The following is a 24,370-nucleotide window of genomic DNA, read 5'->3' as shown; positions in this document are numbered from 1 at the left end:
ACTCGGAGGCCGGATAGCCAGGCACCAGTCCACCCGGACTGCGATTTAAAGGAACGTACCTTTTTATTCGTCGGGCAGCACCGTGGCTGGTTTCATCCCTGGGTAGTGCAGTAACTCGACCTTCCTCCATGACGAGAGCCTCTATTCCTCTGCTGGATCCCCCGAACTGCAGGAACAACCACCACCGCAGGAGCCACTTCTTCATTTTCAAGGATCATTGTTCCGCCAGGCCGCCCTTTATTCGCTGTAGAACTCAAGGTGTTTTAAATCCTTTACCTACCTGTTTGGTTGGCCGCCCCTCTATCAACATTGTCTTTCACCTTCTGCATCCACCTTTTCAAAATCGTTAACCAAAGACTTGACTGCAGCTATAAGAACATTTTGCTTCTGGGCCCTTGCCCTGTACCACTGACTCTGGCACAGGCCTACTGACTCTGGCTACATTTGTTAGAACTGCCTTCTTTAGATTGCTTCTCAACTAGAACTGGGTTGGTGCACCTACTTCTTATAACTACCTCTTTCTTCCCCTTTCTAAACCTTGTGAAATGCCATTTTGCTCAGTTTTCATTTAAGTATATTCTATACTGATGCACTGTCTTGCTTAAACTGGTTCACAAACTTATGGGAAGTGTTGCTAGGGCGTATAAGAAGCTATTTCTGTTTAACTTCTGCTTTCCCTCCCTTGTGAGAAATTGCTAGAGGATCCCTTGTGTGTGGTTTCTACTGTGCCGTTTTGCTCAGTTTTCACTCTGGTTCACTTGGTCTACAATTTTACTATGGAGTGTGTATATTTTTCTTTGACTTATTTTAACTTGCTTGATGACTGTGATCAATGCGTTTTACTAGAAGTGTATAAAATAAATATATATCTACTTTTTAATACACAGCTTTGGTCAGTGTTTCCTTGTGCCATAGTACTGTAGGCCTATTGTGTAAACCCTGAATACTGCTCATCTCCCTCTTGAGATAGGTCTGACTGCTCAGCCACAGCTACCAACTAAACCTTTGTGGTACAGACTGATACCAAAGGGGATTTATTGCTCTCACCTGTAGTCCTAATCTTCTGTAGTGCTCTCTAAGTGAACTGCACAGGATTCTGCCTAACAGCATTCCAGCGCCATGTCCCTTGGCAAGTCATAAGCAGGGCGGCCACTTGGGCCTCTCCCTCAGCTTTCTTCAAGCATTACTGTTTGGATGCCGGCTCTAGATCTGATGCGGCTTTCGGACAGGAGGTTCTTAGGAACCTATTTGCTTAAGGAGGGTCTCATCTCCACCCTGGGGCTACAATGAGTTATCGCCCATACAGTATGGAGGAAAGGGGACGGGACGTAAGAGTAATTATAAGTTACTCACCGTAGTGACTAACATACTCTTAGTCCATAGTCCCCTTTCCTCCATACGTCCCACCAACCTCCCCCTAATAATACTTGTGTCATTAGGCAATGTTAAATCTATTGTCAATGCGTCAATGGGGACTGAGGTGTGGCGCCGGAGGGTGGAGTCAGGGCAGCGCATGCTCCCTGGGCCGCACCCCTGCGCACCTCTAAATTTAAAGGGGAAGAAGGTTTTTTCGGTGAAAAGGTTGTCTCCCGTCCCTTGGAAGGGACGCCCACACAGTATGGAGGAAAGGGGACTATGGACTAAGAGTGCGTTAGTCACTACGGTGAGTAACTTATAATTTATTCTGGAAGCCGGGTACCCAGCTAACGTGCTACCAGACTGGTCGCTGTCCGGTTCGAGAATCCTTCAGTATCTAGCAAGTAAGGGTGTATATTTTTATGCAGCCGGTCAGATAGCACAGTGAGATGAACGCTCGCCCCTGATATATGCGCAGCCTGCTTTGGCAGTTTCAAATCCTGGCTAAGGTCAAATCAGCCTTTCATCCTTCTGAGGTTGATCAATTTAGTACCAATCTGAGATAATGTCATCGGTTTTTTCAACGCTCTGAGACTCATGGGTTTGTAGCACTATATAGGAAATAGATATTATTATTAAGGTACAGTGAAACACAAAGAGAAACGTCAAAGTGTAACTACAATTTTTATGATGATTAACTTCTGATATGATGTTATTTTGTTTGCTCATCTTTTAATAATGTTTGCATTTACAGGTTTGAAGCTTCAGGGAGCCAAATGCAGCAACAACAAGTTGTCTCTCTCAAATTCAATTTCAACTGCTTTGGCTCTGACACAGCTACGATGGATCAAACAGACAAATGGAGAGAAAAAGGCAAATGTGGTGAGTAATACAGTTCCTAAAGTGAAATGTAAAATAATATATTTAAAAAGAATGTGTTTAATTTAATGTCACACACATATTGACTTTTATATGTTTGTTATTAAAATTCAATCATAAAAGCAATGTTCTCTATGAAGTTCATATTTAATTATGCTTAATTGAATCTGCATGATCTCAAATCTGTGAAGATTAGCCCCGAAGAGTCCTTTTTATCCTCTTAGGGAGAGTATACCTCTTAGGGAGAGTATAACATGTACCCTCCTATAGTCCAGTGGGATTTAAGTACATATCTGGTCAGCAGGTTTACTGTACTTGAATTGTAGTTTGCTTTACATGCTGTACCCCAGGGTTGGTCCTACAGCTACGTCTAAAATCTAGCACAATGTAGTGTCGCATAATTCAAACCTGAATTATGTTAAAATGGGTTTCTAGAATCTGGCCTGGTGGACCGATTATAGGATGCCACCCTAGTTATGGTGAACCAGGAACTCAGAGGTTAGCCAAAACCCAATCCAGGTTAACTTGGAGAGCGGTCAAGGCTTAGTCTCAGGAGTGTGTGAGCATGGCCAGGGCCTCTCAATGAGACCACACATAATAACACCCTAAGTTAAGTGTTAGGACCGTTTTTCTAAAGTCTAACTAAGGGCTTCCTAAAACTATATCTGAGGCAGTGCAAAACTCCACTCTTGGTATAAGGCTGTACCACCTGATGGTACACCCTTATACTAAGAGTGGAGGTTTGTACTGCTTCAGCTATAGTTTTTATCTTCTTGAGACTAGTGGATCTCACCGGCCTTGGGATAGTAGTCGTGGTCTTCGGGACCCCCAGAGCTTTATGGTCCAAGTTTTGAATCAAAAGATTCGAAAAACAAAAGGTTCAACATAATATTTTTAACATGCAAAAGTGCATTTCTTTCAAAAACCAATCCGTCGACAATAGTCATGGATTGGTTTCAATTGAAATGCACTTTTACATGTTAAAAGTAGCATTTCAATGCTGTTTTGTTTGTAACGTTGAAACGTTACATGGAGCTGTCCAGTGCTGAAATTACAGGACTGGACAGCTCCATGTAACATTTCAAAGTTATTTGTTTATATTGGCATTACAATTCCTTTTTTTTTAACTTTGAAACGTTACATGGAGCTGTCCAGTCCTGTAGTTTCAGCACTGGACAGCTCCATCTAACGTTTTAAGGTTTTAGTGTATATTGGGGGTGGGGTTCCTCCCAATCCTAACCCAAACCCCAACCCTAACCCAAGTTTCGAAAGGCAAACTTTCTAATTTTTTTCCAATAAATTGTCATCCGAAACTTTTGTATTTCGAAAAAAAAGATTCTAAAGTTTGCCTTTCGAAACTTTTGTATTCGAAAAAATGGCTCAACACCCCCCCCCAGATCGATTGGAAGGAAGGGTTCAAACAGTTTCTGTTAACACAGCAGGCTCTCGCCCCCTGAAATTCTCTACAGCTGTCTTTTCCTCAACTTCCTCTTTGGATTTGGGTCCAGTGTTCGACTTGTCAGCAGCTTCCAGAATTGGAGTATATATAAGGAACCCAAGCACAACTTCTGCAAACTCTCCCTGCAGTTTACAGAAAGGTGCGGCTGGCTGTCCAAATGGGACAGTCAGCTCCCCAGTACGAACAATTTCCTTTCAGGCAAGCTGTAAGACAAAGAGCTGCAGAGTTTTGGACTCCTCCCTTGCTTCCTGCCTTCACAGACACTCTGGAGCCTCAGCGGGAAACACAAAGGGCTCCAGCCGAAGACAAAACTTCAACCAGGATCTTTCCCACCTAGGACGGCAGAAGATGACCCAAGAAACCACAAGGATACTTAAAAATGGCGAGAAAGAAGGAGCCCACTGTTCTAGCTGAATGGTGACCCTCCTATGCATTACTGCGGCTGATTTGACAGCCTGCAAGTAATAAGACTAAAATGTCATTGAGGTATAACCCCTGCCACCAGCCGATAGTTATCTTGCTATTGTAAAAAAATGTTACCAGGACAGTGAGAAAGGGGAAACATTTCATCTCCCCAGCACTCCGCATAAGGTGGGGTGTGCTGGCTCACTGTATAAAATGTAAAGGGGATGAGAATCCCACTTTACTTATTGGGAACAGTAGTTCACACAAGAGATTATTAGAGAAATTCTTAAGGGAAGCCCAAAGGGGCAGCCCAGCGAAAGCCTAAAGTTATAGGGAACTATAAATCCATAGACACACTATGGAGAGACATAAAAAGGTTACCCATAAAAAGAGAAAATGTCTAAGTGAGAGGGGAGAAAAGATTCCCACTCACCTAGGGACAAGGGAAAAATAATCACGAAGTCCAGCAAAAAGTTATGGGGTTTTCACAGGTAAGGAAGATTATTCACATTATTGAAAATCTTACCTAAAAGTCAGCTCAGTCAGTTATTTAATTAATTGGGTTGTTTTATAACACGCCTAATACCATACTCGAGTTCGGTTTCTAAGCGCGGATCTGGGATTCAAACCTCTGTTGCTCTGCATGGTCTTGCTTCCAAGACCAGCGTTTTGCCCCTTTGCTATCCTGCGTTCACAGTTATAAAAATAGTTATTTAGGCGTTTAGAACGCACTGAAAAATTAAACTAGCAAGTATTGATATCACACAATACCATATAAAAGACATTTCAAGGGGATTGGGTCCTCCGACGTATTCCAGATCTGACAGTAATCACCCAGCTGTGCTGGTTCGGAAAATCTTTCTGCGTCCTGCGTTGATGACGTCGATACGCTGTCCTTGAGGGCCTCAGTCGAGCCGACGTCACCGGATGTTATAAGTAGGATGACGACACCCGTAGCCTCAGTTCCGTTTTTTTCCGCGAACATGTTGGCTTCGGAGATCTCGGCGCGCCTCGACTCTTCTGAGTTCTCTTCTTTCGGTTCCTCAAACCTGTTCGTTTGTGAAGTTATCGTATGATGTCTTTGTCTTCTTCTACCCCGCGGCCGGGTTTTAAGAAGTGTCGGGACTGCGGGTCCAAGATGTCGTTGACAGATTCGCACATCGCTTGCCTCTGGTACCTCGGGGAGGACCACGACACGGATGACTGTGTGGACTGCCAGTCGCTTAGTTTGAAGGCCTTGCAGGAGCGTAAGAAGAAGCTTTCTGTAGGTAATGTGACCAAGGCTCGTAAGACGAGGTCCTCTGGGCTGTCGACGGACGATTCGAGGGGCGACTCTCCACATCGTCGTCGGTCCGGGAGGTCTCGGTCCCGGAGTAGGTCCTGCCATTCCTCTGCCTCTTCGAGGCACTCACGGAAGCGCCGTCATTGGTCGCCTTTCCGGTCCTCTTCTGAGGACGCCACCCGTCGGCGATTTGCTTGTCCCACCAATCATTTGACTCCTGAGAAATGGGCTTCCTTCCGTAAGGAGATGTTGGTGATTTTTAAATCGCAGGGCTCCGGTCCGTCCGCGCCTCTGAGAGGGGTCCGCCGTGACCGTGCTAGAGACACCGCTCATACACCTCCGGGCTCGGGTGGTCGGCACGATTCGTGGGAGAGGTCCCGCTCGGACAAGGGGAATCGTTCTAGTCATGCCCGTTCCAGGTCCCGGTCCTCGACGCCCTCAAGACCGTGTGAACCTGTGAAGTCTTCGAAGAAGACAGCGGCGCCGAGGTCGTCGATGACAGACTCTCTCGAGGCTCTGCCTCCGAGGAAGTCGCCGACATCATCGGCACCTAGGCTGTCGAGAGACACGCTCGGGGCTTTGCCCTCGAGGCCTGTGTCGAAGCCGTCGATGCTGTCAGAGCCGTGCTTGACGCCGATTCTGTCGACGCCTTTCAAGGCTGTTTTGTCGGAGGTACCCCGTGGCACGGTGGAGCCCCCTAGAAAGGCTCTGACCAAGGCAAAAAATATCGGCTCCAATATCGGCGGAGGCACAAAGACCTGTGGCTGCCGGAAGAGAAGACTCTACACATAAACGTACTGGAACTACGGGTAGTGTTTTGGGCCCTCAAGTCGTTTCTGCCGTCCCTCAAGGGCAAAGTGGTGAGGGTTTTCATGGACAATAACACCACAATGTTTTACATGCAGAAGCAGACGGGCACCAGATCCCCGGCGCTCTCCAGGGAGGTGCAGGACTTGCGGCAGTGGGCCGTCGCTCATTCCATTCGACCTGGCAGGACTAAGGAACACTGTTGCTGACTACCTCAGCAGGGAGCTATGCTCTTGCCACGAGTGGGAGCTTCGGCAGGACCAAATGGACAACCTGTTTGACAAATGGGGCAATCCCGAGATCGATCTGTTTGCGACAGCGACGAACACCAAGTGCCGCAGGTTCGCCAGCAGGTTCCCCTGGGACGGCCTGTTTCTGTATGCGTTTCCGCCATTGCTTCTTTGAGTGATCAATCAACTCAGACGTTGCTAGTGCAGGATTATCCTCGTCGCACCAGCGTGGCTGAGGCAGATCTGGTACCCGGACCTTCTCAGCATGTCAGCACCCCCTCCAGTCAAGCTGCCAGTGGTTGTGGATCTTCTCACCAGGGAAGGAGGCGCAATTCTGCACCACGACCCAGGATTGCTGAACCTGAAGGCCCGGCTCCTGCAGTATTAGAATTTGGGGGTTATGATCTTCCAGCGGACTGCAAGGAGGTACTCGCCAAGGCCACGGAGTCATCTACTTTGAAATGCTATGGACTCAAATTGAAGAGGTTTGCAATTTGGTGCCGGTCCCAGGAGATCAACCCTCTGAGGTTCACGGCCCCTCAGGTACTTCCATATTTGCCAGTTGTTTGCTAAATCGGGGCTGGCTCACCCCTCCATCAAGGTTCTTCTGGCGGCTTTCTCCCGCTACACCAGATCCCCAGGACAACCCTCCTTGTGGTCGCACCGGTTAGTCAAGGAATACATCAAGGGACTATTCCGCTCGCTCCCGCTCGTGAAGGCTCCAGCCCTGGCGTGGGAGCTCAATGTGGTGCTCACTAGGCTCGTGGGAGATCTGTTTGAACCTATGCATTCTGTCCCACTCAAGTTTGTTGTGGAAGACCGCTTTTCTCGTGGCCATCACCTCTGCACGACGAGTGGGTGAGATGCAGGCCCCATCTTGTAAACCACCTTACATGACTTTCCACATGACGAGGGTGGTGCTGCGGACGCACCCCTCGTTCATGCCAAGGTGCCGTCGGACTTTCATCTGAACTAGCCCTTGGTGTTACCTGTGTTTTTTCCGACGCCTTTGTTGCCGGCTGAAAGGACTTTGCACTCACTGGATGTGGCTAGAGCGCCAAACTGTTATGTGGCCCGCACTTAGAGTTTCTGGAAAACTTCTCTGCTGTTTGTGAAGTTTGGTTCTGTGAACCATGGGAAGGCCCTGTCCAAGGCTTCCATTTCCAGGTGGCCCTCCGACTGCATTGCTCACTGTCACCGGTTGGCAAACCGACCATTGCCTGGCCGCCCGAGAGCCCATTCTACCAGAGTGATCGCTTCTACTATGGCGTTCCTGTCTGGTGTGCCCCTGCTGGACATCTGCAGGGCAGCTACGTGGAGGTTGACGCACACCTTCACAAAGTTGTACTGTCGACAGGGATTCCAGGGAGGAGTCCAGAGTCGGCCAGGCAGTGCTGCGCAAGCTGTTCGCTTGCAGGTGAGCCTGGTGAGGAGTTAAGGGATTGCTTCTGTTGAGCCTTGCCACCTCCCGTGGTTGTGCATGTGTGTACTGCTATGTATTCTTTATTCATGAACATATGAATCCATGCCAGACCCCATGCTGGAGAAGGAACAAGTTACTTACCTGTAACTGTTGTTCTGATGCTTGTTAATTTGCTTAGAATCATATGCTTTTAAGACTCTCCATAGTGTCTATCATGTCTAACAACGTATTGGCAATAAGTGCCTGTTGTTGGTGGGTTGCCCTAGGTGCTCCCCATTTAACTTTCTTGTGCTAACCTTGAGTGAACTACAGTTCCCAAGGGTAGAAAGGATCTTTGGATCCCTTTTACATTTTATTCTGTGAAACCAGCACACCCCACCTTATGTGGAGTGCTGGGGAGATGCAATGTATCCCCTTTTCACATTAGAACTGTAACAATTCTGTTAGTGACAAGCTTACCTTTAATGGCTGGTGGCAGTGATACCTTCTACTAATTTGGTGCACCTTTACCACGGGCTGTAATCACAGCTGCAGTAAAGGCACCTAAGGGTGCTCATTTTACCAAAATGGCCCCTGTCTTCTTTTTCTTACATTTAGTGTTTCTTGTCGTTTCTTGTTCCTTCCCCTGACATCCAGGGTGGGAAATTCCTCTGTTTGAGTTTTGTCTTTGGCGGGAGTCCCCTGGACACCCCGCCCAGGCTCCAGTCAGTCTGTAAGCACAGGAAGTGGGGGAGGAGTCCAAAACTTCCCCTCCTTTGTCTTACGCCTTCCTTCAACTGGGACAAATCCCAGTGGGGGGCTGGCTGTCCTGATTGGACAGCCAGACGCCCCTTTCTTCTAAAACGCGGGGAGAGAATGCAGAGGTTGTGTTGTAGTTCCTGATAAATACTGGAAACCTGGAAGCTGAAGTCATGTCGACCACTGGAACAGAAAACCGAAGAGGATGACGAAGGAAAAGCGGCAGGAATGATTTCCAGCGACCGGAGAGCCTGCTGTGTAACCGGAGCCTGCTGCAGCCCTTCCTTCCAATCGACCTGGGTCTCCGAAAACGACGACCCGAACCCAGAGCCTGGTGAGACCCACTAGACTCAAGACGACCTGCATTTTGAGCCATCCCACTGGTTGCTACGACCTTGCGTTCTTGCAATACCCCAATACCCTGGGACCTCCAGCCAGGTCTTCCGAATCTCGCTGAAACTTCGTGGGCATCCTGGTGTATCTCCAGAGGCACAAACCGAGTCTGAAAAGTCCCCTCACAAGAGTGCTGGACCTTTGTAACGACGACAATTCAACTGCGATTTTCTGTCTTCTTCTGTGCTCCTTGAAAAGGCCCCAAACCCGCAGAGCCGCATTCAGCCACAAGAGAAATCTTGCCTAGAGCCTTCCTCATCGATACCTGCTGCAAAGTCCCTTCTGAGGTCTTGTGTTCAGTCTCCAGGACAAGGAATCCACTGACCGGGTATTTGGCTGCAGTCCCTGAAGTTCTCCTGCAATCTCTTCTTAATTGCTGAGGTACTATGTTGGCTTGGGTATATACCTACCTTAAGCCTGTTGGGATTTCTGTGTAGCTTTGGGGTGTTTTCTGTGATTGGGAGGTCCCTCATCCGGTACACCCAGTCCCACTGCTAGAATCCTGCTGGGGTGTCTTCTGCGAAGCCCCTGGACCCTCTTCTAACCCTAGAAGTAAAGTACTCACCTGTTTGCCCAGTTTTCCTAAGGAACTCTGACTTTTGCTACTAAAGAACTTATTCTAACACTGCCTGTTGGTCACTAGTCCTAGTGACCCCCCTTCTGCCACTGAGAACACTCATGCTCTAAGGGAAAGACTTTGAAGGGATTGGGACTTCTGCCTAGAAAAGAAATCAAGTGTTTTACTTACTTATAAAGAGTTGGTGGGTAACTGTAATTCTCAGAGTGAACAGTTACAAAAGTTCTTACTGATCTTGAATGTGTGATGCACCATCCTTAAACGTATGGTTAACATCTTTTCTTCCTTAGCCACTGTTTTACCAGTCTAAAAGAAAGTAGATGTAAAGGTATTTTACTCTCCTGTGATTAGGTTGTGCCTCTTTACAAAAATAATGTGTTGGTTTCACCAGATTATTCCTTTAGGGTAATTGTATGAGTGTCCTCCAACTGTTGGTATCACCAGGTTAGTCCTGTTAGGATAACTGTATGAGTGTTCCCCAACTGGGTCTTGCTTCCCCTGACTTGCTGCTAGCCTGTCCTTAATAAGTCTACATTCGGTTGTTGCCTACCTAGAATAACTATTCAGTAAAGTGTGACATTGCTTTTTACTTTCCCCTGCATTGTGAAGTTAAAGTATGTGGGTTTTACTTACCTTGTGTTAGCTGTGTGCCATCCAAAGCAAGTTACCAGAGTTATTGCTTACCTCAATCTGGGGTTCCCCGATTTCCAAAGCATCTGTAATTGTATATTACATCCTGAGGTTTTACTCACCTGGTATAACTGTGTGTTATGACAAAAGTAGTTATAGGTTTTTACTGCACCTAGAATAAGTGTTTCACTATTCACCAAAAGTATATTGTCCAGTTGACTGTTTATGAGAGTTGTTCCAAGAGTCACTGTACAACTGCAAGGGCCAACTGTCCTTGTATTACCAAAAGTAATCTAAAAGTAACCATTGGTCTTTTACTCCCAAAGAATAGGCTTGACCTATACTAAATGTGTATAACAAGGTTTTGACTTCCCTAGAACTACTGTTAGGTGTTCCAAATAAGGTCTATACTTGGGTCTTTGTACTTTCAAGTATAGTGTTGTGTTTTATATTGTGATTTCATATAATGTGTTAGTACTTACTTAACCCCTAGACTTATCTGGGCCTACCTGTATTTAAATAAATCCTTTAGTTTTACAATGCATAGTGTTTCTGTGTTTCTTTGGATCATTTGTATTACAATTTCATTTGTACTGTATCTACTGCCCTCTCTCCCTCCTAAGATGAGCCTGGCTGCTCTGCCTACGCTACCATGTACTCAGGTGGTACAGTCTTATACTAAGAGTGGAGTCTTGTACTGCCTCAGTTGAATGGTTTTGAAGAAGCCCTTCGACTTCAGAAAAACTGTCCTAACAGACCGAAAGGGGACGTCGGCATAGGTGTGTCTGTAAAACTATCCCTATCGTGACGTGTAATGTACCGAAAATCCCTCACGCGCCGAGATACCTCAGATTGTTTTTTTCTGCCCAGATAACTGGTCGCCCTATAGCAGAGCTCTTACATAAGAGACATTGGTTATCTTAAACCGACTTGTCGGTTATTACCCGTTCTCCAGCATGGGGTCTGGCATGGATTCACATGCTCATGAATATTCCCCGTCGTCAGGCCGGGAATCCTCGGTATAGAAAAATAAAAACAGTTTCGTTTCTGATCTGTCTTTCTTAGTAGTAACCAATCACTGGTCTCTGGGTCATACTGCCCCCAGCCAATGACTGCCCTCTCCCTAAGCCCCGCCTCTGGCAGCCATCCTTAGATTTTTACCGCACGTTCAAGTGTTGGGAGTCCTCGTGCTGTATCTCTCGAGCTTTTGCTCCGTTTTCACGCTTTTTCAGGAGATTTTTCTCATTTTTTCGGTTAAATAGAGGCTCAAGCTCCACCGTTTCTACATCCGATCAACGGGGATCCGTTTCGGAGTTTTCTACGCCCCTCAAGGGTGAAGATTTCGTCGAGTTACGCTTTTGGAGGATTCCAGAAGTTCGGAGGCCTACCCCGGACATGGCCCAGGAGAAAGGAAGCTCGACGCCCGGGAAGCTGTCCAGGACCTGCCCTGGATGCCAGCTTCAGACTGTTTTCAAGGAGGACGAGCATTCATTATGCCTCTACTGTCTCCATGAGGACAAGACGCACACGGAGAAGGACTGTGCGTTTTGTGGGAACATGTCGGAGCGGACCATGAAGGATCGCCACCTCCGTCTCGCCAACTGGCTGGAACGGAAGAGCCCGTCAGGTGAGAAGAAGAAAAAGAAGTCCGAGCGGTCTAAGTCCTGTGAGGGCGCCCCGGCGACGGGTGCCAAACAAAAGGCTAAGCACTGCCAGTCCGGGGGCACCGGGAGCGCCGAACGGTCGGGCTCCTTGGCTGCCAAGCAGGGCGCATCCTCCCCAGCGCCTTCACCCACGAGCTAACGCTCTGGCTCGGGTAAGAGGAAGTCCGAGAACCCGGCGAAGCTTCTGGAGAGGCCCCGGTCGATCTCGAAGGTTCCGGCAGAGGGGGAGCAAGGCTCGGACCCTCCCCCCAAGGTGAAGGCCCCAGGCGTACAGAAGGTGACGATGGCCTTAATTCACCCTGCTAAGACGTCGATTGAGGATGTCGCCGCGGCCCTGGCTCAGCCTGTGGAGGCTACACCAGTGGGGGCGACCTCAGGACCCAGAGTCTCCCTGCCACCGCGGAGGGAGTCGTCTTTCAGGCCAATTGAGAAGACTCCCACGAAGTCCTTGTTGGAGAAGGTGGGGGAGGGGCTGGTGGCCATCGTGGATACAGACATGACCTCTGAAGAAGAGCTCATCGAAGTTGTGGAAGAGGCCCAGCCCATCGGGAGGGATCCCGACGAGGGCGACGACGAGAGCGACGGTGTCGCCGACGGGGCTCCTCAAGAGCCCTCGCGCCCGTCGTTTCCGGCGCCGCAGGACACTTCAGCGGCCATTTTGTCAGCGGTTCAGTCCTTATGCTCGGAGATAAAGACAAGGTTGCCCCTCCCCCCGACAGAGGTACCTGAGCCAGACCCGATGGGGGAACCGGAGCCAGGACCTTTGGAAAGTCCACCGCATAAGAGGAGGAGGACGCATCCTACGCCACCTCTGCGGCCTGCTCTGCCTTCCCCCCGGTCTACTACCCACAGGGATGATACAGGCACGGACACGGCTACCACAGGTACAGATGACGACGGAGGCGACGACGGGACGTGTCCCCCGTCGCCCTCTGCTCGGGCGTCCCCGCCCGACGAGATTGGATCCTTTCATGCCATGATTTCCAGGGCATCCGAGCTCTTCCAGCTCTGTCCAGAAGAGAAGAAGGAGGAAGGGTTCCTTTACCAACGGCGCGAGGCTAAAAGGAAGATGGTCCTCGCCGTACCGCTTCTTGATGACATCTGGGAGGAGGGGCTCGCCCTCCTCAAGAACCCTGCCACGGGGCCGGCAAAGAGGGACCGGTACGAGAAGAAGTACTGGGTCCCGACGCTGCCCCCTTGTGCCTTCGGGCGCAACCTACCCCGGATTCGGTCGTCTCGGCGGCGGCGGCAAAGAAGAAAGCTGGGAGGGCATCGGCCTCAACATCAACTTCCCCGCCGGACGGCGAGGGCAGGAAGCTGGACACGATGGGACGACAGATCATCTCGTCCGCAGCGACGACTATTAAGGCGGCCGACGCCCTGGCTATCGTAGCCCGCTACGACAGAGTTGTGGTTCAAAATCGCCCCTCTGTTGGACTTCCTTTCGGACGCCAAAAGGGCTGAGGCCCTTTAAATCCTACAGGAAGGTGAGATTGCTTCGGACCACGCCATCACGGTGGCAACGGACATCGCCGGCAACGGCATTTGCTTGAGACCACGAGAGTAGCTCAAGGCCACGGATTTCCGCCAGGACGTACAAACCAAGGTTTTGGACATGTCCTTCGACGGGAACAACCTGTTTGGGAAGACGGTTGATGAATCCCTTCAGGCCATCAAGACAGACACAGAGACTGCCCGGGCACTGGGAGTGCTCCAGCAACGACGGCCGTCCTTTCGGAGCTCCGGAGGCAGACAAGGTGCCTCCAAGGGATCTGGCAGTGGCTCCTCCACGTACCGCCAAGCAGCAAGATCTTCATCCCAGGAAGCCTACAGGGGACGCGGCAAGTCAGGTGGTGCCCGTCGTCGACAGGGAGGTCAAGGAGGCAAGGCGGCCTCCAAACAAGATTGAACCGACCGTGGGGTCGGGCCCCCGCCGAAGCACCCCGGTGGGAGGCCGGCTGGCGAGGTTCGTCAGCGTGTGGGAGTCCATCTCCACCGACCGTTGGGTGCTGGACGCCCTGGCCCAAGGGCACGCCCTCGAGTTTCAGAAGAAGTGCCCTCGCGTTCCACCCGTGGCCAGGAAGGAAAATCACGTTCCTCAACTACTGTTGGAAGTAAGGGCTATGCTCAAGAAGGGTGCCATCGAGCTCGTCCCATAGAGGCTTCGGGGCTCCGGAATTTCCTCAAGGAACTTCCTCGTAAAAAAGAAGACAGGAGGATGGCGCCCCATCCTGGACCTGCAACGACTGAACAAGTACATCAAGGCACAGAAGTTCCGTATGGTCACCCTCCAGCACGTGCTGGGACAGCTGCAGGAGGGCGATTTCCTGTCGTCGTTGGACTTGGAGGATGCCTACTTCCACATCCCCATTCTAAAAAGACACCGAAAGTTCCTCAGGTTCGTGGTCCAAGGGCAGCACTACCAGTTCAAGGCCCTCCCGTTCGGATTGAAGTCTGCACCCAGGGTGTTCACCAAGTGCCTCGCACCGGTGGCGGCGCGGCTGCGCCTGCAGGGGATCCACGTCTACCCCTACCTGGACGACTGGCTCATCCGGGCAAGGACAAGGGAGCTCGCCGTGGAGCACACTGCGAAGACCGTCCAGCTGCTCACAGACCTGGGATTCTCCATCAACTTTCCAAAATCCCATCTGCTTCTGTCGCAAGTCGCCCTGTTTCGGGGAGCCAAGCTCGACACAGTGGCGCGGCTGGCCTCGCCGTCGGAGGAAAGGACCAGGACAATTCTGGGCAAGGTGCAGCATCTGCTGGCCACGGACATAGCCAGGGTAAGATCTATCGAGTCCCTCCTCGGGATGATGTCCTCCTGCATTTATCTGGTGCGCCTTTGCAGGCTTCGGATGCGCCCCTTACAAGAGTTCCTCGACGCCCGCTGCGTCCAGTCGACGGGCAGCTTCGAGAACAGGATCCGGTGGTGGGGTACCCGCTCCCATCTGTCGGCGGGCACAGACTTTCAGACCCCAGCTCACCAGGTGACGGTGACGACGGACGCCTCCCTGGAAGGTTGGGGAGTGCACTCCGGAGATCTTCACGCGAGAGGCCTTTGGCTCCCGGAGGAGAAGTCACTCCACATCAACATCTTGGAGCTCCGCGCAGTGTTTTGGGCCCTCAGGTCCTTTCTTCCGTCCCTCAAGGGCAAGGTGGTGAGGATCTTCACCAACAGCACCACCACGATGTTCTACATCCGGAAGCAGGGCGGAACCAGGTCCCCAGCCCTATCCAAGGAAGCCCAGGAGCTGTGGCATTGGGCCGTCGCCCAACGGATGTTCCTGGTGCCTCTTCATCTGGCAGGAATAAAAAACACGATCGCCGACTCACTCAGCAGGGAGCTTCGCTCGTGCCACGAGTGGGAACTACGCCAGGATCAAGTGGATCGACTCTTCTGACGATGGGGCGAACCCCAAATCGATCTCTTTGTGACGGCGACGAATTCCAAGTGCCGGAGGTTCGCCAGCAGGTTCCCCCAGCCGAGGAGCATGGGCGATGCTTTCTCGTTCCCCTGGGATGTCCTATTTCTTTATGCGTTCCCTCCGCTGCCATTCCTGCTCCGGCTCATCAACCAGCTCAAGAGATCCCGGTGCAGGATGATCCTCGTTGCACCGGCGTGGCCGAGACACATCTGGTTACCGGACCTTCTGGACTTGTCAACGTCCACACCAGTCAAGCTGCCGACGGACGCAGACCTTCTCTCCAGAGAAGGAGGCGCCATTCTTCACCACAACCCGGAGTCGCTGAACTTGTAGGCCTGGCACCCGCAGCACTAGAGTTTGGAGGGTACGACATCCCGGCCGACTGCAGAGAGGTTCTTGCAAAGGCCAGGGTGTCCTCAACTCTCAAGTGCTACAGACATAAATGGAAGAGGTTCTCTGTCTGGTGCCGTGCAAAGAAGATTAACCCTCTGCGGATTGCGGCCCCTCAAGTACTGCCGTACCTACTGTGGCTGACCAAAGCTGGACTGGCTCATGCCTCCATCAAAATACATCTGGCTGCAATATCCCGATATACCAGGACTACGGGACGGGTGTCCTTGTGGTCGCATCGCCTGGTGAAAGAATTCATGAAGGGACTATTCCGATCATTCCCGCCGGTGAAGGCTCCTGCCCCGGCATGGGAGCTTAATGTGGTGCTGACCAGGCTCATGGGGGCCCCATTCGAGCCTATGCATTTGGCGCCTTTGAAGTTCCTGTCATGGAAGACCGCTTTCCTCGTGGCCATCACCTCCGCACGACGAGAGGGAGAGATCCAGGTCCTATCTTGCAAGCCTCCATACTTGACTTTTCATGACACGAGGGTGGTGCTGAGGACGCACCCCTCCTTTATGCCCAAGGTGCCTTCGGACTTCCACCTCAACGAGCCCTTGGTGTTGCCAGTTTTCGTCCCGTCGCCTTCGTCGCCGGCCGAGAGGACTTTGCACTCGCTGGATGTAGCTAGAGCGCTTAAGTTCTACATGGACCACACGAAGAGTCTTCGGAAGACGTCACAGCTGTTTGTGAACTTTGGGACTGTGAATCAAGGGAAGGCTCTCTCGAAGACTTCCATTTCCAGATGGCTCTCCGGCAGTATCATGCACTGTCACCGGTTGGCAAACCGACCGCTGCCTGGCCGTCCGAGAGCCCATTGGACCAGAGCGATCGCTGCTACCACGGCGTTCCTGTCTGGGGTGCCCCTGCTGGACATCTGCAGGGCTGCGACATGGAGGTCGACGCACACCTTCACAAAATTCTACTGCGTCGATCGGGACTCCAGGGAGGAGTCCAGCGTCGGCCAAGCAGTGCTGCGCAGCCTGTTCGCCCGGTACCATTCCCATCCGGCCTGTACAGCATAGTCAATGTCAGGAGATCATGGGAATGGTAGTCCAAACACATCTGGGAGCCAAAGGTTGCAGACGGAGAAGGAACAAGTTACTTACCTGTAACCGTTGTTCTCCAGCATGGGTCTGGCATGGATTCACATGCGAACCCCTCTGCGGCTCTTCACTTGGTCATACTGGCACTTACGTGCTACCAAATCTGAGGATGGCTGCCAGAGGCGGGGCTTAGGGAGAGGGCAGTCATTGGCTGGGGGCAGTATGACCCAGAGACCAGTGATTGGTTACTACTAAGAAAGACAGATCAGAAACGAAACTGATACTGATTTTTTTTTTTCTATACCGAGGATTCCCGGCCTGACGACTGGGAATATTCATGAGCATGTGAATCCATGCCAGACCCATGCTGGAGAACAACAGTTACAGGTAAGTAACTTGTTCCTTAAGTCACTTCGACGGCAGGAACAACTTCGACGGAGACTGCAGGGGATTTGTCTACGGCTGTGGATTTCGGCACCTATGATCCGGCGGCTGACATGGCCGGGCCCTCTAGCCGGCCTTCACAGTAGGGAGAATGGGGTCGGGTGGTCATATTTTCGTTATGTCTTTCCTCTTTCCCCCTGTTTACCCTCTAGGTCTGGTCATCTTTCCCTTTTGCTATGGAAAGGACTCCTTTTATGTTCTGCCCCAAGTGTAGGGTCAGTTACCCGTTGAAGGATGAACACAGGACGTGCAACTCTTGTCTCCCCTTAGATCACGACGAGAAGCGGTGTGCGGCTTGTAAACTCCTTTGGCCTAAGACCCTTAAGGAGCGGCGTGTAAAGCGGTGGGCCGCGCACGGTATGTCGCGGGTGGAACCCTCTTCCCCCACCGCCAAACCCGCCGAAAGTGACGGGGCACCTCCGATGACCAAACATCCGTTGCGGATGTGATAGACCTCGAGGCGGACACTTCTAGGTCCGCCACGCTCGTCCCGACCCTTCAAGGCCTGACACTAGTCTCGCTTCAGGGACAACACCCAGCGACAGGGGCGTACAAAGAACGCATTACACTAAACACACAACCCCTTCTCCTATTTCGACTGGTATGTCGAAAAGGGTGAAACCGCCAGCAGGGCCAGCGAAAATTCCGGCGGATTACTCTGATCGTTGAGATCAACAGCCTTCCCCGCATCCGCAGCAGCGTTTTGCGACTGGGCATTCCAAAACAAACAAGGGCGCTACCCCTAAATCAGGTTTACACGTCGAAGCGCGGAATTTCAACGCTCCATAGGCCTCAAGGCGAAAAAGCGACCGCTAGGCCCTCTAACGCCGCAATAGGCGATAAATCTACTGATAGACCTTCGGAACCACCAATTCACGCCAATTCGGTGGTAATCGAACGCAGTATCGCAAGAATTACTTCAGCGGTTGGGCGGACCAATCAATATATACGCCATGGTGCCCCGATTCTCGTGAGACCTATGAGGACAGTCAAGAGCCTCTTTCCAACACCCTGAGTGACACATTTCGGCGTCAAAGGGCGGAAGACGATGTTTTTCCACCCGTAGGCCCTTCTGGTTCCTCTAAGTGGACAAGGGAGAAATTTGAAGGGTATATGGATCGTCTTGAAAAAATTATTTGTTTTTCTGAGCTTCCTTCCCCGAAAAGATCTCGTGGAGAACCTAATCTTAAATCTGCTTCACATTTCCAAGAAGATCAGCCCTCTGTCCCCGTCCATCATGAAGACATCGTTCAGATGGATACTTGTCAGGACATTTTGCAGTGAAGATGAAGAACCTTCCTTCCTGCAGGGCTACAATGAGGACCAGGCGGATGCCACAGACAATTTGGAAGAAACCCAGCAATTGGGGACGGACCCATGGACACTCCCCCAACAAGATCAGGACACTGATGTTCTGTGCCTGGATTCTCCTCCGTCCACCCTGGCTCGCCAGGCCTCGCCTGTAGACGGCCAAATGGCCTTCAATGCCATATTAAGGAAGGCAGCTGATCACTTTCAAATCACTACTCCTGAGGCGGTACCTGAGCAGGACTTTGTAGAAGACATTCTCAAGAAGAAACCCCCCCTCAAGACTGGCCATTCCTCTCCTTTCTTCTGTTAAAAGAAGATTGGCCCCCTCCCTGGTGTCGCCAGCTCAGACCCGGGCTGTGAACCCAAGAGTTGAAAAATTATTTCGGCCAGCTCCTTCGGACCCTCAATACAATAAAGGGCACGTCGCCCCCGATTCCCTGGTAGGGACTACCACCCGGAAACGGGCAGGAGTACCCCTTGCTACGGGGGAGGCGCTTCCGGATAGAGAATCAGAGGTTGTAAGCCTTAGGTAAGCAAGTTACCTCAGCTGCCGCATATACCACGCGCATAGCAAATAACACTACGCTGCTGGCGAGTTATGCTGACGCTCAGTGGAACCTAGTACAGAAAGGTCTAGTAAACAAGAATGTAATAAAAAAACACTCTGGACACGGCTGAAACAGCAGGCAGGTCTCTGGCCCAGGGCACTTTACTTAAGCGGCACACTTGACTTTCGTAACTCAGCAAAACTCAATTGCACTTTAAGAAAGACTCAATGTATTTCAAGGTAAATAATTGACCTATGTGTTCCATCAATAGGCCTGGACAAGTGGTATGGGCAAACTCACACCCACTCAAATCAACCACTCAAATCACCCACTCAGCCTCACAGGATGCACACCAGATTTGGTAAGTACTACCCAAGGCCGCACAGTACCTTAGGAGAAAAGAAGAGCTTCAGAGTGGATGCCTTCAGGGTGCAGCAGCACAGCACCCTGTCCCTGGATTCTTGGTCTGGAGACGTTGTAACTGGACATTGGATGGGAACCTGCAGCAGCAGTTGTTGGAGGAGGCTTCCAGCAAAGGACTCTTCACAGATTCTCACTGCTCTGTGGATTTGGTGCCTTTATACAGCAGCCAGATGAAGAACGTATATCACCAGTCGGATTCTCTTAACTCTCTCGGGGTCCAGCACTCTGGTGAAGGGACTTCATGGATTCAAATTGTCTCCGGAGGTCGAGGATGAGTCCACCAAAGTTTCAGACTGAATCGGACTTCGGAAGACCATGCACCTCTTAATGGCTCGAGGTATCAAGGCATTGGAGGTTTGCAGCCCAGCAAGGTCACCGCATATGTCGTGGGATGGCTCAAAATGCAGATCTTCTTGTGACTAGTGGATCCCATCAGCCTCTGGGTTGAAGTCTGTGCATTCGGGACCGCCAGGTCGATTGGAAGGAAGGGTTCAATCAGGCTCCAGTTACATAGCATGGTCTCCCGTCGCTGGAAATCGCTACAGACATCCTTTCTTCTTCTTCCTCTTCGGTTTCAGCTCCAGTGGTCGATTTGTTAGCAGCTTCCAGGTTATTAGTATTATCAGGAACTTAAGCAAAACTTCTGCAGTCTCTCCCTGAAGTTTACAGAAAGTGGTGGTCTGGCTGTCCAATCAGGGCAGCCATCCCTCCATTGGGACTTGGATCCTTTCAGGCAAGGTGGAAGAGAAAGGGCTTTGGAATTTTGGACTTCTCCCTCGCTTCCGCCTTCTTAGACACTCTGGAGCCTGGGCAGGGATACAAAGTATTAGGTACCAGTCCCAACTAGACTTCTCTTGGTATTAGGGACTCAACTCTTAAGATAGGCCTGTACTACACACGTCGGTGGAGTGGCTGAAGCAGATTCCACAAGCCTCAGAAATATATATACACAAGGCACACAAGCAGATCTAAAATGCTGCAAATAACATTCAATGGAGAAATGTAATCAAATTATCGTAGGAACAATAATGCAGGTTTGTAACTTTTCATATCCTTTACATATCCAGTACACTGATGTCAATTAAGTTCAGTTAAAGCAGTTATAAGTATCACCTTTGCAGAATGGAGTAAGGGGGGGAAATAAAGAACACAGCTAGCAACTGTTAAAAACATGTACACTTTCCCAGAGGGATTCAGGCAGTTTGTTTCGTAACAATAAAAATGTTGACAATTAAAATCTATGGAGGAACCAGCATTGGCAAAGCCAATAGTATCAAGAAGATGGACCTTTAGGACGCCAGCAAAGCCATAGTCAAATGGACAGCACCAGTTCTGATGAATATCTTCAGAGGAATAGTTAGTTAACCAGTCAGTGGTTCATGAAGAAAACACAGGTGCTCAGGGATAGCCCAAGGACACACCAAAAAGGGCTCAAGGTAATTAAAGCCCAAGCCCCACAGTACCTTGAAAAATAATAAGACATTGTAGCTGGCTTCCTTCTAGGTGCAACGTTGCAGACCCCGATTCCTGCTCCTTGGTCGTGGTGACGAGGGGCGGGGGCCTTTGACGGTCTTCTGCGGCAGCACTCGAGAGAAGGGGTCGGCAGCAATTGATTCAGCTCACTTCAGTAGCTCTTTGTGGTTGTGGTGCTTTTTTCTCAGCACCAAGAAGAAACAAATATCGCTGGTTGGATTCTCTTTGATTACTCGGTTCTGAACTCTGATGAGGGGACTTTTGTGAAGAATTCCTTCCTCTGGTAATCCACACGGATGCCTGCAAAGTTTCAGCCGGGTTCGATCTTCGGAAGACGATTCACTCAATAATGGTCGGGGTACCCTGGGAATTGGTGTTCTGCAGCCCAGAAAAGTCGCAGGACGTCGGGATGGACCAAAATGAAGTTGGTCTTGAGGCTAGTTTGCCCCACCAGACTAATGGAGGAAGTCCTCCTTGGCGGATCTGCCCTGTTGATTTGAAAACATGGTTGGCACAGCTACAGGGCTTCACCGGTGCATCTGCGATCCTGGAAGGTGCTGCTGGCATCTCTGCTCCTCTTCTGCTTCGGATTCCTTGTTCCAGTGGTCGACTCTGCCTCTAGTCCAAAAATCTTCGCCTTATATGCTGGAACCCATTCATTCACTCCCATGGAGCTGTCAATCCTCTGGGTGGGTGGCTGTCCTCCAGGACAGTCAGCCAAGCATACCTACAGACAAAGGACAATGAAGTTTGGGACTCCTCCCTCATTTCCTGCCTTTCCAGACACACTGGAGCCTGGGCGGGCTTCATAGCTGAAGCCCACCAAAAGCAGAACTCACAAAGGACTCAAATCTACTCTAAATCATAAAAGAAAAGGACAGAAGGAACTGACAAATGAAAAATGGCGAAAAAAGAAAGGGGCCATTTTGAGAAAATGGTCACCCATGGAGGCTGTACTGCGGCCGAGAAATCAGCATGCTAGTTTCCTGCACAAAAGGTAGTAAAAAGTAAGCACTGCCACCAGCCATTTAAGTTAGCCAGTGTAACAAAAGGTTACATGGGGAGTGGGGGAAGGAATTTCAATGTAACAAGCAGCCCTGCCCCCTGCTAGCACCCCACATAAGGAGGTGTGTGCTGGACCCACAATAGAAAATGTAAGTAAGATAAATTATCTTACTATTCCTGGGAACTGTAGTTCTCACAGGAATATGTATTTAAACATAAAGTCCCAGGAACTCCTCAGTGACACTGCACAGAGGGTGATGTGTGTCACTAAGCAAAATGCAGATGCCTGTATTAAACATATGGAGTTTAACACTAAATAAAACAATAGAAATAAAAATCCCAGTCAGAGAAATAGAATGAGCGAGTGGTAAAAAGTTCCACTCACTCAGGAGATTAAAATCAAAAAGTCCAGCAAAAGTGCTGGGGGTCTCAAGTTAAAGGGAATTAGCACAGAAACTGAAAATTCTCCCTAACACAAAGGATTCCCGCCAAAGACGAAACTTCCACTGAGGTTGTTCCCACCTAGAATGGCCGGGGAAGACCTCAGAAACAACAAGCACACTTAAAAATGGCAAAAAGAAGGAACCCACCATTGTAGCAGAATGGTGGTCCTTCTGTGCATTACTGAGGCTGAATTAACAGCCTGCGAGTAAAAATGACTAAAGGCCAAAGCTAAAACCACTGCCACCAGCCATTCAAGTAAACTTGTAATTTTAGCAAAAATGTTACCAGGTAAGTAAGAAAGGGGATACACTTTATCCCCTGAGCACCCCACATAAGGTGGGGGTGTGCTGACTCACTATATACAATGTAAAGGGGGATGAAAGTCCCTCTTTACCCCTTGGGAACAGTAGTTCACCCAAGTACTTTAAAGAGAAATTAACAGGGAAGCCTGAATGGGAAACCTAGCCCAAGCCCAGAAGTTATAGGAAACCGTAACTCGAAGCGTACACTATGGAGAGACATAAAAAGTTCGCCCATTAAAAGAGTAAAAGACTAGGTGAGAGAGGGGAAAAAAGATTCCCCTTCACCTAGGGTCAAGGGAAAATAATCGCCAAATGCAAGCAAAAAGTTATGGGGTTGACGCAGGTCAGGAAGATGTATCACAAATATGAAAATCTTAACTAAAATTGACATTTTGGAGCTGCAGTCTCTGCAGCATTTGAATCTGGATGTTTGGGACCCGATAACTAACCGTATTATGACCAGCGTGTGGAAAAAAGAAACATAGGTGTTAGTGCGTGCTATAAGTAAGGGTTCCAACATCAGGCCTGGGGTCGAGAAGTGCTGGATTGGAGACAAGGTAGAGACGAGGAGATTACTTTGAAAGAACGTTACTGATAAGTAACTTTTCCTTCACCTTTAAACATTTTTCAGAGTGAAGTAGTAACTATTTAGTCAGCCAACTGAAGGCAGTGTATTTTACATTTTGGTATTATGGTATGTTATTATGTATGGTATGTATGGTATGTATTATGGCATGTTATTTAAGTGCCACAAGCAAGAGTCAGGCTTATTTCGTTGTACTGATTGTTGAAGAAATGACTACAAACCTCAATCCATATGTTAAAATGGAAGTAATTTTAGCCTCACCAGATTATCATTTCTAAATGACAATCTAATTTACAGGGCTAGTATTTGTGATGTTACTGACAGTAGTATGCACAATATCATAATCCAATTTTTGCATTCTTTTAGGTGACTTTGCCTGTTTATCTGAACTTTACCCGGGCTGATCTGATTTTCACTGTGGATTTTGAAATCGCTACCAAGGAAGATCCTCGCTGTTTCTATGAACGTGGTGTTGCAATCTTGTGCACTGAGTAACGTGGATGGTCTGTTCTCTGCAGAATAAAATATGAGCTTTGTAGTACTCATTATCTGTAAAACAGTGCTAGTTTCATGCTCATGAGTTGTGTGGTTCAGAAGGTTTGATGGAAAGTTGTATGGATGGCTGGGGTGGGTTTCAGAAAAGAGAATATTGAGGAACAGATGGCTGTTTTGTAAAGTTGAGAGAACGCATTAATTTGCGATATTTAAAAAGTCGGCGAAGGAAAAAGAACTGAAGTTGTTTTTGTTTTAATTATACTCTTGTAAGTGACCTATTTTGACAGAAATAAAACCCTGTTAACTTGTGTATGCATTTGTGTCTCTCATTGACTAAGTGGGTTTCTAAAACGCTGAGACAGTTTTCCACGGTGAAAGTGCCTGTTTGGCAAAAGCTAGTTTCTGGAAAACAGCATGTTGTGCTTTTGAGAAAGTCCAAATATGTGTTTTGCAAAACAACTTTTCAATGGATTGTCTTTCTCCCGCAGATTCCTCATCTGATAGATATCCACATCCAGCTCTGCTGCTTGGAAAATTCTTCGACGGGTCTCGTAGTAAACCTCGACTCAGCTGTCAATCCATCTTGATCGTTTGCTCCGGACGAGACGTCGGGCGTCATATTTTTTTATATATAT

General features: G+C 49.5%; 1 protein-coding gene across 1 annotated transcript in view; it reads left to right on the top strand.

Moving 5' to 3' along the window:
* Nucleotides 1-24,045, top strand: part of DYNC1H1 (dynein cytoplasmic 1 heavy chain 1) — a 2,031,190-nt gene extending 2,007,145 nt beyond the window's left edge. Inside the window, exons 77-78 of the mRNA XM_069637760.1 lie at nt 2,111-2,238; nt 23,607-24,045. Coding sequence (XP_069493861.1) covers nt 2,111-2,238; nt 23,607-23,735 — 257 coding nt within the window. The 3' untranslated portion in view covers nt 23,736-24,045. The remainder of the gene's footprint in view (nt 1-2,110; nt 2,239-23,606) is intronic.
* Nucleotides 24,046-24,370: the final 325 nt, after the last annotated feature.

This window comes from Ambystoma mexicanum, chromosome 14, assembly GCF_040938575.1.
Source record: "Ambystoma mexicanum isolate Mex_15411 chromosome 14, UKY_AmexF1_1, whole genome shotgun sequence".
Classification (NCBI taxonomy): domain Eukaryota; kingdom Metazoa; phylum Chordata; class Amphibia; order Caudata; family Ambystomatidae; genus Ambystoma; species Ambystoma mexicanum.
This window is presented reverse-complemented; position numbering and strand designations above follow the sequence as displayed.